Source organism: Heterodontus francisci, chromosome 16 (assembly GCF_036365525.1).
Source record: "Heterodontus francisci isolate sHetFra1 chromosome 16, sHetFra1.hap1, whole genome shotgun sequence".
Taxonomy (NCBI): Eukaryota; Metazoa; Chordata; class Chondrichthyes; order Heterodontiformes; family Heterodontidae; genus Heterodontus; species Heterodontus francisci.
The window spans coordinates 78314622-78330018 of NC_090386.1; the positions used below are offsets into that span (position 1 = coordinate 78314622).

The 15397-nt window shown below is 42.9% G+C and overlaps 1 protein-coding gene across 7 annotated transcripts in view; it reads left to right on the forward strand.

Moving 5' to 3' along the window:
• Window positions 1-15397, forward strand: part of LOC137378217 (proto-oncogene tyrosine-protein kinase Src-like) — a 195794-nt gene that overhangs the window by 129418 nt on the left and 50979 nt on the right. For all 7 annotated transcript variants that reach the window (XM_068048421.1, XM_068048420.1, XM_068048423.1 and 4 more), the window contains 2 exons: window positions 1799-1897; window positions 9852-9955. In XM_068048421.1, coding sequence (XP_067904522.1) covers window positions 1799-1897; window positions 9852-9955 — 203 coding nt within the window. The remainder of the gene's footprint in view (window positions 1-1798; window positions 1898-9851; window positions 9956-15397) is intronic.

Here is a 15397-nt window from a genome sequence, read left to right on the forward strand (position 1 = left end):
GCACGTTGTGAAACTGAAACAGACTCCAGTATTATAATAATAAAACCTTTCAAATGTTAGGTGTAAATTATTACTGTTGCATTAAAATGATTGTGTTTACTGTGCGCATTAATGCAGGTACCAGAGCTGGAATGTACCCAGCTGCTTATATTCAGAAACGGTATTATACTGTTCCTCTTTACGGGGCAGAGCAAGAAATCATAGAAAATCATAGAAAAATAATGGAGCAGATAAATCATGCGTGCCCACATACTGTAACTGGGTTCACTTATAGCCTCATTGAATCACATGCGATTTTAGATTGCAAAGGAAAAGTATTAAGACAGCCGTAAATGACATTCATTCACTGGTATTCGGAAGAAATCCAATATCTACAGCACATCTGACAAGCTGATTGTTGAATGTGGGAAATGTCCTGCACTGTGTAGCACACTGATTTGATAGGTGCTGAGAAGGGAGATAAAGCCTCAAGCAGCTGTGTAGACTGACCCCAGGCCAGGAAAGACCAGCATTCAAAACACTTTAGTGAAATACTCAGAAACTCATTTTTCTTTCTGAACACACATAAGCTACTACACTGAGCAGTTAACTGGCTGTTAATGCAAAGTCAGATGATGTAAAACTGTATTTGCATGGCTTTGGATACATAAATCGAGTTTTAACCAAGTTATTAAAGGGAATCTATTTGTTCTAATTTCTGAGCATCAAAAGGGAAGCTTGATGGTTTAAAGGGCCAGAATCTTCATGAAGCAGTGATAGGCAAAAATTTCCCTGATTTATTTCTAAATGCACAATACCAAGGCACTAATTTCACAGACAAAGACCACCACATCGCTTGTGTGAGACATTATGATGTTAAATTGGTGCAAGGCCTCTTTTGGCTTTTCTCCCTTCCCAAAGGGAAAATAAAACAGTGGAAAGAGAATCCCTTTAAATTCATGAATTCCAATCTTGTGGACATAATCACACTTGAGTTCTGTTAGATAGCAAATGTGTAGGATATTTATTTTGCTTATATTTCAAATATCTTTGACTTGTTTATTCTTGTGGCTTCTGTAATATTTAGTCCCATTTGAATTTTGAGAAGGTGACATTTTTCACGAACTGATTGTGAAACAGTTCAAAAAGTACAAGCATCCCTAGCAATGCTCTGGGTATTTTTTTTTGGATATTTTTTGGCTGATGCCTGTGTCACAGAAAATGTGATTTTTGCTAGCGTTAGTAGCACTGAATCAAGTTACACTCCAACTACATATTTCAAAGAAACTCTGGGAGAAAGAAACACTGATAGCATGGTTTCCACCAATCTGGCAGATATTTTCTTGTTGCAAAATATGATCGGTGCATCCACAGTCTGAAACCAATGATGCTTATTTATGTTTAAGTTAGTTGCTCATATTTAATTAAAGCGCACTTAATCCAGTCGGAGTCAAATGGACTATATATTGCATTCAATGCAAAGATACGGAAACAGGTTCAGCAAATTATGAATTTTTCGATGACCTCGTTGGTCTTTTCCCCGAATGGGAAGGAGGGAAAGATGTTTTTTCCTTGTGTGTTTAAAGGGGAGTGGAGAGAAAGCACTGTCTTCCCATTGGTTCTGACTGAAAATTATTCCAGCATTTTCTGAATTTCAACACTTTCTTCATAATGGCTTATGAAAATCCTGCAGTGCTAATATGAATCTGACAGTGGGGCTGGATGGTTGGCTATCTTCATGTTGACACTTAGATGAAACATGGACAGAAATGGTTAACTGTAATATAATGCTTTTTTTTGTCTCTTTTATATCTTGCAGGGAAGGAGATTGGTGGTTAGCTCGTTCCCTTGCTACAGGAAACACTGGATATATTCCCAGCAATTATGTTGCACCTTCTGACTCCATTCAGGCTGAAGAGTAAATAATTTGCTTCAGAAATGATCAACTGTTTCTTTTATAATTCGAAGCAGCATTCTTCTGAAAGAAGAATACTTGTGAAACCTTGTGTTAATATTTTACAGATAGATCCTGGTTCTTTTCTGTTGTAATAATGCAGTTTGATAATGCAGTAAGCAGTCGCCTCCCACTTCTCCAGCTGCTAGCTTGAAGCTTGGCAAAGACTAGGCTCTTCTGCTTGTCTGAATTCTGAGCTAGCTATACGATGGATGTCTGTGTCTCTCCATCAGTTCTGCCAGGACTGCAATGGCACTACTCCAGTGTGAAATCCACATTCTCCACAAAGATGTCCTTTTTAAATTGATAGCATTCTCCAACAGATAGAACTATTTCTGTACTTTTTGTTTTATTTTAAACAACTCTTTGTTTTGTGTTGTAGATATAAGCAGATAACACTGACTTTATTTTAACGAGCTATCTACAAAGGTGCTGTAAAGGAGCATGGCTTTTTAAAAATCTTCACCCTACTGTCCTTAAAGCACTGGCTCAAGCTGGCGCACGGGTGACGGCCACTGGTCAGGTACTGCATCCAAGCCATCTGTCTTTATTCGCAAGCCTAGCAGGCTATTTAATTGGAAGGGGCTGTGGAGAGAGGCCATCACGGCTGATCCAGTTCACATCCTCCCCTGCTTATCCACACTGCATTCCAATTGTCGGAGACTGGCATTCTTCAGCTGTCTTCCAGCTTTTCTGGTGCTACATCTGGCTCTTTTATGCCAGTAGCAGATTTCCAGCCCCGAAACAAAGTTGAGTCTATGATTCTGCTGGTGCAATAGGATTTAAAAGCAGCATTATCACAGGTTCTGGCTCAATGGTAGTTTCCCAGAATCCAAATCAAATGGCAACAATATAAATAGGCATGTATTTGAAGATTTATCACACAATGTTAAAATCTATTGGTTAAGTGCGATTTTTATTTTATAGTGTGATGATAGCGTACTATTAGTCAGTATCCTAATTAAACCTAGTGGCAACATTTGAAAGTATGTGGAAACTGCTATTCCTGATATGAAATAGTGCACATTGAATGGATGGCTCTCTTTATAACAGCTTTGCCCAGTGTGGAACTGAATGATAACAAAGCAGGTTCAATCCCCTATCCATAATGAGTTCTCTGATTTTGGCTATACAGAAGAATCAGGCAAGGTTCCTGCCCCTGATCATTGATTCATGCCCATTGCTGGAATTTCAGGTGAGGACGAGACTGAGTTCAGCTGTGATGCTTCTCTATAGTCAACTACAACATGCTGGGCTAAAAGTTGGGTATAGCAGGCAGGGCAACTGTGATGTGCAATTATCCCATGCCCGATGGAATTGATGCAGGCAACACTCAAACTTTGCACTGTCTGCTTATCTCCATGATAGCGCTGTGCTGCCCAATGCTAAAAGCATTGCTGTCTGGCTGCATGCTCAGCAGAAAGCCCAGGATTCTTGAAGCCAGCTGCACCTTTTAAAGAGGAGGTGCATTCTGGCTGCATCAGGTGTTGGAAGTGGCTGTGAAAGTGTTTCGCAGAAGGAAGAAAGAGGAGCAATGGAGCAGCAGGCCAGAGACCGGGCTTCCAGGTTCTCCGATGCAGTGCTGGAGGCCCCAGTGCAGGAGGTGAAAAGGAGGAGGGAGGTCATGCAGATATACACTTCAATGGGTATAGGAGCAGGAGGCTAGGTGGGGGGGCGGGGGGGGTCAATTCCTGGAGTCTGGTCCCGAGGACCTCGTCGCAGTGCTGGAAAAAGTACAATGTACTTTTTCATGTTTTTCGCCTCACGTGTGGTCAGTGCCAGTGAATGCATCTTCAAATGCCATCACTCAACCATGACCAATCTCTAGCAATCAGGACTCATATCTAACATTCATATGCTCCACCTCACCCTCACATATTTACCACTGCTGCAGGCCTCACATCCACACCTCACAGCTTCCCCATACTGCCAGTTATTCAGCTATGGCAGACACGTCACCCAGACACATTGCACTGACACTCTTCCATCTCACTTGCAGGACAAGGTGGCATATGGCAGGAGGGGGTATGAAAGAACTGGCAAGGCTGCATCTCCTGAGCCGCTTGGAGGGCATGATGCTCCGACTTATTAGTGTGGCAGTCACTGAGGCCATTGCAATCGGCGTCATTGAAACCATCCAGGGTAATGATATGTTCCAGTCTTATGCATTTTCTCAAATCCCACTTCACCCTCATCTGGTGCGAAGTACAAGCTGCAGATGGTGTAACTATGCATCTCTTGCCCTCCACTCTGCCCTTTCCCCGCTCCCCTCCCCCTATCATTCATCCACCCAAGACCTGCCACTGGCCAGCCAGTGCAGCCTGACAATGAAGGGCAAAAAGAAGAGCAGATGAAGAAACACCATCACTTGATCTAGCACTCGCAGCCACCTGCTTAGATACTGACATACTTTAGAGGGTAGTTTGGAGGCATAATCTGTATGTAGTGAGTACTGGGCCTGAGTGTGCTGCAGCGAGGATTGGGATAAAGGTCACACATGCAGCTGATCGGAGGGCAAGCTAGTAGACAAGTTCTGCTGCAGAGAGTTCAGATCAGGACTCCGATGGGGCGGCCTACAGGAAAAGGTTGATAGGTATGCATACCGAAATGCTTGCTGCATTGACAGGCCTGCCACAGACTCTGTTGTCATTGTCGAGGAACATGAAAGAGTCTGGCTCCAACTTGGCACAGGGCTTCACGTGGAACTTGAAGCCCATCTTTTCCCACATGGAAACGGTAGCCCCTGTATGACGGCACTTGCGAACCCAACTGTGATGCCTTGGCTTCCATTGCAGCACAGGCAGAAGTCACCCAAAGTCTTGCATGCTATAGTGGAACTCAAGACTGAAGTCATGAAATCCAGGCTTATTGCCATGCAAGCCCAGCTTGATGTCGTGCAGGCTCAGACTGCTGCCATTATGGCTGCGGACACCAGTGCTCAAAGGCCATCACAGCGGTCCAGCAATCTGTCCTCTTGCAGGTTACTAGTATTGATGAGGCACTGCCCTAGGGGAGCGGCAGTGGCTCCATCGTGCTCGGTGATCTGGGGATATTTTCAGGGGAATTGGAGTCTGATGAGCTGCTCATGGTTAGCTGGTCTGGAGCAATGATGTCCTGGATGTCTCCTCCCTACTGCCTCTTCTTCCTGAAGTGATCGCCGAAGCCCTCGTGGCAAGGGCTGTACCCTCATGATGGTCAGTTTGTGGAGAATGCAGCAGACCACCTCGATTCTGGAGACATGCTTCAGCAAGTATTGGAGGGCTTCTCCCCCAAGCGATCCAGGCAATGGAACCAATGTTTGAGGAAGCCGATGTTCCTGGTGACAGCATGGCTCTCATATGTGCACTGTCCATGTGTAGATGGGGAGGGGAGTCATGAGCAATGTATAGAACAGGTCCCTGCACCATTGAGAATCCTGCTACCCTGGCAAAGCCACATGCCTGCTCCTCCCTGCTTAGAGAAAGAATAATGAAGTCCCCTCTCCCTGGCATACAGGGGCTGAGTTACCTTCCAGATGTCGCGATGCATGGTGAACTGAGAGATGTTGGTGATTTCACTGACTCCAGCCTGGAAGGATCCTGAGGGTGAAATTGGGGGTGACTGTGATCTTAACAGCCACTGGCAATGCCTTGCGGCTGCAGGCCCAGTTGGAGGAGGTGGCACAGTTCAGTGACCATTTCCTTAGAGATGCGTAGCCACCTCAGAAGCAATGCTCCTATCTGAGGTGGAGGTAGGTCAAGTGCTTTCTGAATACACTCGATGAGTAGAGCCTTCTATTGAGAGTCCGCCTCCTCCCTCTGCACTCAGCTTCTCATCTTTGTTGTCTCTGCTCCATTTCCTTGTTGTGCTGCAGCCCAAGAAAGGCTGCCATGACTGAGAGCAGGTTTTCTGCTCAGAGGCCTCATTGCAAAGGCCCATTACCGCTCTTCTGACTCAAAGAACGTGTATGAGCTCCTCCAACAACACACTGCACAGCACTTCCACTAACTACACCAGCAAAAGAAAGTTACCTCACCTGAAAGTTAAATCCCTTTAAATAACGCTTGAGGGGGTGTCCCTCATGCATGCGAACACATGTTCTGTTGTGCATGTTTAAGAGGACCTGCAAGGAACAAAATGGCTGTTCAGGTGACAAATTTCTGTTAGCAGTTGACTCATGATCTGCCCATTCTGCAGGCTTCCGGCACATGCACAGGGTGTCTGGACTATCGACTTTCCAAAGATGGCGATCGGTGTGATCCACACTAGAAGTAGTCAGAACCAGATCCACCCCACTCCATTTTTTTTTCCCGCCTCCGGGTTCCTTTAGCGCTGAAACCAGTGGTGGTACAGAGCCAATTCTTGCGGCCAACCTGTTTAAACAGTGGCCCTTGAAGCTCAGAATATCTAATCCTATCTTCCGATTTGCCCCTTAAAAATTGTGGGGCTGGAGGTTTGCGAAGGCCTGTTGCCTCATTGGAACACTGAGATCTATTAATATTGACAGCTTGAAATATGCGAAAATTAATAGGAGCTTGAATTTAAATCATCATAGCCCCAGAGGCTCAATGCAATGAAACTATCTGCCCCCTGCAGTCAAAAACTTTGGACATCATTAAATAAGACAGCTGCCACTCCCCATCATGGGTTCAGCTCAAATATGAATTATTTTGACTGAAGTAAGTCACCTCCAAGCAGCCAGTGACCTTGAGACTACATCCTAGCATCTTTAGTGGGGGGAAGTATTGGGGGGAGGGGTCAGGTGATACGTAGTTTTGAAAAATTGAGGCACAATTAAAAAGTAGAGGAACACTTTAAAAAAAAAAATGTATTTCAGAAAGCTAGAGAAGACATTTTGGTACTTAAGAGCTTGAACACACTGTTCAGTGAGCTGCAGCTCCCGAGGAACGATCTCTTCAGTTGTTTGAGCACAGCAGGTTATTGGTGCCAGCACAGCTGGCAGTCATAGGGTTAGCACAATGGGGGTGCAGTAAAGGAATCTGCAGTAACAAGCGCTCAGAATGGAGGTATTGGTAATGGAAGAAAGATTACTGAGATGCTGGCGAAAATATTATCGAAAAATATCCTCACTCTGACCTGCAGACAGGAAAATTTATGCTCCGTGTATCTCCAAATTTATGCAGTGAGACAAGCAATCTCCTGAATTATTGAAGTTGCTATCTAGGGGGCATATGTATTATTGATGGTGTGGGGTCTGCATGTAGTACATGATTGGTTATTTGAACACATATATGAGAGAGATGAGAATGTCCAGTTCAGTCTGTCAATTAAAGGAAGATTTTAAATGGATTATCAATGTTAAAGGAGCAGCTCGCCTTAACTGGTGTCATTGGTGGCCAAATTATGGAACCACCTGAAAAAATGTAGTGGCAATACTGATTACTTGGGCCTATTATTTACGGAAAACACAACCGTTGCCATTAGAATGATCACCATAGGCAGCTCAAAATTCATTGATAAGTATTGATTTTTGTTATATTTAATCAGATCGCACTTTACTTTGTCAAAGTTGCACAGATTATAGATTAGAAAGTGCAGGGACATGAATACAGGGCTCAGTAGTTTCCAGAGTTGCAGTTGCCTTGTTAATATTGCAGCATGATCAGCTTTTCCAAACAGGAGACATTACCACTCTGCTACACTCTAATGCCACTCCTAAGGAGACTGTGGGGCCATGACATGAAAAATGCACTCACTGTTTGGCCAGCCACTACAGTTGTCTTGGAGAAAGATGATCTTGATAAGCTAGAGGTAGAGTGGAGCAGCTAGTCTTTTTAAAGAAGCTCACCCCTCCTCAAAAGAATAATTTGATGTTTAGTAAACAATTTAAAAATGATTTTTTTGATAGATCAAAAACACAACACATGGACTTGTCTTGTTCTTTTCCAATCCTGAGGGACATCTCAGTGTTTCACAGTCAATGAATCATTTTTGAAATGTCGACACTGTTGTTATGTCTGTAAACATGGCAACCAGTTCAGGCATAGCAAAGAGACACAAATGCAGTAAGATTAATGGCTAGTTGATGGTGTGGGCTAAGGGATAAAAGTTGCCCAGGACCCTAGGAGAATCCCACTGCTGTTCTTGCATTTTGACCCACTTGAATAGGCAGGGCAATAGTTTAATGTCTTATCTGAAAGACAGCAACTCTGACACAGTGGCAACACAGGTAGACAGGGTGGTGAAGAAGGCGTTTGGCATGCTTGCCTTCATCGGCTGAGGCATTGAGTACAAGAGTTGGGACGTCATGTTACAGTTGTACATAATGTTGGTTAGGCCTCATTTGCAGTGCTGTGTTCTGTTCTGTTCGCCGCAGTACAGGAAAGATGTGATTAAGCTAGAGAGGGTGCAGAAAAGATTCATAAGGATGTTGCCTCGTTTGGAGGGCTTGAGTTATAAAGAGAGATTGGATAGGCTGGGTCTGTTTTCCCTGGAGCGATGGAGGCTGAGAGGGGACATGATAGAAGTATATAAAATTATGAGAGGCATAGATAGGGTAGATAGCCAGAGTCTGTTTCCCATGGTAGGGGTTACTAAAACTAGAGGGCATAGATTTAAGGTGAGAGGAAGGAGGTTTATAGGGGATCAAAGGGGTAAATTTTTCACACAAAGAATAGTGGGTATCTGGAATGAGCTGCCTGAGGAGGTGGTGAAGGCAGGAACAGTAGTGACATTTAAGAGGCATCTGGACAGGTACTTGAATGAGCAAGGCATAGAGGGATATGGAATTAATGCAGGCAGGTGGGATTAGTATAGATAGGCATTATGGTCGGCATGGACGCGGTGGGCCGAAGGGCCTGTTTCTATGCTGTATGACTCTATGACTCTGTGACAATGCAGCACTCCTTCAGTACTGCACTGAAGTGTCAGTTTAGATTATATGCTCAAATCCTGGAATGGGGCTTGGACCCAAAACTCAGAGGTGAGCCAAGAAGATTGCATAACACAACTGTTCTCAAAAGCCTGAAGCTTCCCACTATCGAGAGATAAAATTATGCCAGTATGGCACCAAATCATATGCATCAAAAAGCCATACAGTCTCTGAAAATCAGACAAAGAATCATGAAAGAAATCTATTTGGCCCATCTATCCCATTCCTTCTACACAAACACTCAACAGATTGGCTGGCTTCTATTACAGTGGCTGCCTGGGAAATAACTCTAGGCATGAAATTCCCCCATTAACCATGTTAACGGATGAGCAAAATGAGATTTTATGTATGGTACTGCTATTGACATTTTTAATAAAATTATAAACAGAAGGAGTGTTAACTCCTTAATATTATTGTGCAAAAGATAAATTTGCTAGTTGAACCATTTTGTAAAAAAAATCTTTACTATACAAGGGAAATATTTCCTGAATTAAAGATAAATTTTGAGAGCTAAAACCAGTATAATCTTAAAATTTAATGTGGAATGTGTTCTTTTCTATATAATCTTCAGTCCATTACCTTGTTGGCTTTAAAATGAAAAGGCAAATCTTGACACTTCTGAAATTAATTATTCAACTTCTAATGCAGCATCGGAAGAAAGAGCCTGCAAAATGCACAAAGTTCTCAATGAGGCCAGTGAGTATGGTTGATCCACCAAGTTGCCAATCTCATTAGAGAACACTCCCATTTGCTTAGAATGGTTTCTGATCATCATTCTGTGTGATATGCTTGAATTTGCAGCAAAATGAAGTAGAGGGGACCAGGCTAGTTGAAATGGCAATCAGTGAACACCTTTCAATCCAACTTTATTACTGTTACTGCAACCTTTGTGCCATCTTTGACCTGCAGCTGGTTTTAGCATTGTTCCAGGAAATGGACATGGTTTTTGCTTCTAATGTGGGGGTCATTCTCAGGAAACACATGGATAATTCGCATTTATACTTACGTTCCCAAAATGATGGCCATTTTTATTGGCTATTTTTTCAGGTGGTATTTTGGGAAGATTACGCGAAGAGAATCGGAGCGAATGCTACTAAGTCCTGAAAATCCTCGAGGTACCTTTTTGGTCAGGGAGAGTGAGACCACAAAAGGTAATTATGACTGAAAATTAAATGAATTTAATTCCTTTTATAAATTAATTGAACTGAATTCCTAGATTGTGGATCTTGCTTGCTCGGACTGTTAAAATTGATTTTATTTTTTGATATGACATGGTACACACAGCTCTTACTAATGCAGCATATCAGTGTATTAATGTGCCATGGAGTAGTCGGCTTAAATCTGCAATTTTCCACTTGTCGGGTTTCCCGTCTCAACAATACCTTCAGGGAACTGAGCCGACATCAGTTGAAATCCATTCATCACAGAAGCTGAAAATTTGGAACGGAGATTGCTCAGGGGTGTTCTTGCACATCTACTAGTGAGCGAGTTACTGAAGAGGTCTTGGAGCAGGTCTTCTTGGCCTCTGAACAGTGTAATTGATTCGGGAAATTGAAAAAAAGAGCAGCAAATATGATTGTTGTTTTGCTCAGTTTTTCACTGCCCCAGAAAAGTCTCTCAACTTGTGTGGTTAAGGTCTGGGAATGCGCTGCCTGAGAATGTGGTGGAGGCAGGTTCAATTGAGGCATTCAAAAGGGAATTAGGCTGCTATACGAAAAGGAAGAATGTGCAGGGTTACAGGGAGAAGACAGGGGAGTGGCACTAAGTGAAATGCTCATTAGGAGAGCCAGTGCAGACACGAAGGGCCGAAAGGCCTCCTTCTGCACTGTAACAATACTGTGATTCTGTGAACTCGTAACTTACTACCAAAACAGCGACCTTTATTCAATAACATATTGTAGCATGCAATTTTTAAAATAAAATGACAACAGGGTTGCCAGTTAATGCCATCTAGACTAGTAGCCGTGGTAATTTCAGAAAAATTGGCAGAGCTGGTGACCAAGAAGCCAGCTGGTGACCCGAGTAACAAATCAGTTCTGAATAGGACAAAATAAAACAGCATAGTCCTGAGGTGGTATTTGTGCTACATTCAGTACCTGAGTGAGTGAGTGAGATTGTCATGTGCTCTTCTCTGTAAGGGGGGGAAGGGAAGAGAGGAAGGATGCAAATTTATTTGTTGGTAGTTTTTTTTAGGGGGGTGGGGGGGGGGTGGTGATTCACCATTAATTACAACCACAAACCTAATTTTAAGTGGTTTATAAACTTTGTACTCATATCTAAACATTTTCAATTTGCTCCAACAATTTGAAATGCATTGGGTCTTATCTGAATGAAGGTGCACAGGAATTCTTTGTTCTCAACCTCCTGCAAGTTGTGTGCAAAAATGTAGGATGTGGAAAGTGGTGACCTCAGGCTATGCGTTGACAGCTTCTCTCCGCTGCATTCCTTTTACTTCAATGTTGCTTTGTACAGGGTAGTTGTGCGTAATATAGTGATAAAATAAGCAATGTTACGCAGAAACTGTTCACAGTCAGAAACAAAAAGCTTTTCTGTTTTGACACGTAGGATGCGTCCAGTTTCGTGTGCTTAATGTGGTGATTTACAAATGGCGTGAGTAAAGCAAAATGGGTCTGAGCTAAGATTTGAAATGCTCCATTGGCTTCAGTATGGAGCATTGAAATACTGCTGCAATATGGGCATCTTCACTACATAACAACGTGAGGATAAATTTAATGGGAAGGAGACCTATTTACACCCTATTCTCCATCTAGTGCCGTCATTCAATGTTACAGAGACTTTTTTTTAAATGGAGTCTGATGCTGAGGAATCTGAAACAATGTGGGTTTTATGTTTGAGGTTGTGGTAGAACTGAGCAATGTTGTAGAAAGGGGATAGTACCACTGATAAGTCTGTATGAGCATCACATTGCACTGATTTCACCATCGCAAGAATTTTTTTAGAAAATGTATCTTTTTGAAGTTGCTAATCTGGCTGAAGTTTTGAAACATCAAAGATTGATTATTATAATGATTTCATCAGTGTAGCACAAGTAAGCCTGTAGCTCCTAGCAGTATGAAGGCTTTTTAAATATCCAATCCTCAGTAAAAAAAAAATCTAGATTCTTGGATGAAATTCAGAGAATTTATTTTATTGAAATTAAATGGTTCCATTCATTTATAAAAAAAATAAAAAGTGAAAGGCCAAGGTCATTAATGAAAATGCTGAAGTTGTTAGTTAAAGTCAGACATCGGTATCTGTGAGAGAAGGATCGTGAGATACAGTCAGAATGAGAAATCCCATTGTGGCCAGAGGCAGAGCAATGCGAAAAGTAGGTCACTGAATAGATAAAAGCTAGTTCTTTTCCTTGCTCTCAAGGCACTACACAACAGACATGCTTTAGATCCCAGCAGTAAGTTCAATTATCTGAACCCATTAAATACCACACACAAATAATGTAACCCTTTACTGTGTAAAATAGCTGAGTAAGTCAGATAGGTAGTTAATTGGATGTAGCCTTGCAGATTTATATTCAACTAAAGTGAATGGTAAATATTCATGCCAGTGCTCGATGTTGCATTTCAGAAATAAATATGAAGATTTGTTTTCATCCTGATACCTTATCAGTGATATCTTGCTGAGTGATCTTAACATTATTCATTCACAGGAGTCTCTACAGAAGCTAAATTCTGAGGGATTGGAATTAGGCTTGGTAGCGTTCATTGTTTGGGTGCTATGGGTGCTGTTTGGGACCAAAATGGCATCCAATGCACGTGCACACATCTCTGTCATGAACCGTGTCACTGCCATATTGGTGAAAGTGTTAGCTCGTGTGCAGCTAACATCCGCTGGAAGCATTCAAAGTAGGCAGATCATGACCTCAGTGTGCAACACTGATTTGATGCAAGTGCTGCCATTTTTAAGTGCAAAGCTCCAGCCGACAACCTCATGCACCTCATGTGCGTTAAGGAGCACAAAAAAAAGGAGCTGTCAAAAAAAAAAAGCAATCTGCAGCCTTGACAGCAGCAGTCTGAGCTTGCATGGCAGCAAGATGACCTTGCTTGACTTCAGTCTGAGCTTCCACTGGGTGGCTTCTGCTTGAGCTGCATTGGAAGCTGAGACATCGGCCTTCAGACGCTACATCGTGGTTAGGTCTGCAAGTGTGCTAATGGAGTTGGCTATGACTTCCATGCTGGAAAGGATGGGCTCCAAGCTCTGTGCAAAGTTCTGTGCCAACTTTGTGCTGGACTACTCCATGCTCCTTGATATCGCACTAAGACTTTCCAACAGGCCTGCCAATGCAACAAGCATACACATCAGCCTTCTTCTCAAGCCTGCCCCATCAAAATGCTCACCTGAGTTCCTCTTGCATGCGACTATGCCCTCTGGCTAGCTGGCACCTGTGTAACCCTTGCCCCCTGCCCTGGCTGCAGGCTACTCATGCCCGGTGTAACACCATCATCATCACCACCGTCTTATTGCTGTGCTCCACTGCCTGACCAGGTTGTACGTCTTGGGTATCTAAATGGAGAAAGGCTGAAGGATAAGGTTGTGGTGAGGGGAAGCAGGCAACCTAGTAGGTACATGCTTACACCATCTGCAGCTTGTAAGTCAGAAGAGATTGTGGGATGAAGAAGTGGGATGTGAACAGGAGGATTAAGTGTGAGGATATCATCATCTTTAATTGATTTAATTTAATCACTGGCCACAGGCTCAGCAATTAATGACCAGCACTGTCTCGTTCATGGGGATGAGGACATGCAATAGCACCTGTCCCCCTTTGGTTGTGTGCCACCTTGTTCTGCAAGAGAGAGTGAAGCGTGACAGTGAATGTGGTGAAGTGTATTTGAGCAATGTGGCTGTCATTGTTGTAAAGCTAGCAGTGTGTTCAAGCTGTGAGATGTGGGTGTGAGGCTCACAGCAGTGATAAGTGTAGGAGGGTGCCTTGGAACGTATGGATGTTTGGTATGAGTTCTGATTGATTGTTGGTAGGTTAGTAATGAGGGTGTGGTGATTTGAGGAGTGTCTGTGATGAGTGGTGCAGTTGGTATGATATGACATTTGAAAGTGCATTCACTGACCTTGAGCATTCGTATGAGTCCAGTGAATTTCTTGGAGCACTGCTTCCAGGTCCTCGGGGCTAGACTGACATTGACCTCTAGGGAGGTTTGCTCCCACTGCCTTTTGAGAATGTGTCTGGAGGACCCCTGTGGATACAGGCCATCTCTCCTATTTTCCACCTCCTCTACCAAGGCCTCCAGTACAGCATCCGAAAACCTTGCAGCCTGCTCTCTTCTCATGTTATGTCATTCTTCATTGTTTCCCATATCTGGTTCACTTCCTGCATGACTGCCAACACCTACTCAAGTCACAATGCACCTCCCCTTTAAGAAGATCAGTCTGACATGCAGGCTAGCTTTTAAGAATTGCTAGGAAGTTAGAAATTTGGACCCCCCCCCCCTACTGCTGATACATGCAGCCAGTGAACAGCACGGTTAGCACTGGCTGCACACTGCAATCACTCGAATGAACAGACAGCACGCCATTTCGATCAATGGGTGCGAGTTAATTGTGCGTTGAGATCCCCATGTCCATTTTTGGGGGCTATTCAATTTAGTCCCCACTCTGTCTGGTTTCTTAACTTGTCATATAATCAAACTATTCTATTGCCAACGGCAATGTTGCAGTCCTTCCTACACCAGATTGAGGGTTAGGCAGATGGAGGCCTCAATCTGGTTACTATTTGTTGTTTTGTGCTGAACAAAATGATGTATATTTGTGCTGAAGAATGGAATACTTCCTTATTTTATACATCCATTGGAGGCTTTGAGTACCCCCAGCTGAGGAATAACACAGAAACCTGCAGAGTAAAACTTCTCTACCCAGTGTCACTGTCGCATTTTCAGTTTCCACACCAGTCTTTCTGAGCGAGATTGTCAAATTAGGTATTATGGCCTGACAATATGAGCCAGTTTGAGATTGATTTAATGTAGGATTCTGCCAGTCAACAGAAAGAAGGAAGGCTTTTGACTCATTAATCTAGTAGAACTTGTAAGTCACCCAAGAGGCTCCCAATTCACCTATGTCTTTTCCTATCTCCAAATGTGAATGAAAAACCCCTAATGACTTCACTGCTGTCGACAGGATAATGGAGTTGTGAAATCAGGAGGTTTGTCTGTTGGGAGCTGTCAAAAATGATCCTCTGGAGGACTAGTAAGATGTGTGGGGGGAAAAGCCTTCTTCCTCTTTGTTGGTTGGGAATCATGAATCAATTGGAAGATCTGTAAGATATCGTCTGTGATGCACTAGAATGGTGGCTGCAGAGGTGAAAGGATAATATATACTAATCCATTGTATTATCCAAGCCTATATGTTAACTTATTTGCTGCTGATTCTCATGCATTGAATTTCATCATGAGAAGTTCTGTAAAGTGATTAACAAATAATAATTGCTCTCAGAACAGCCAGATGTCATTTTTGCAGTGCAATTAATATTTTAGTGTTAATGACACCATCATTAAGTGCAGCAAAAAAAAGATTTTCCATAAGAATGTGCATTAGAATACATCAATGAATAAATTATCCCAATGATCATT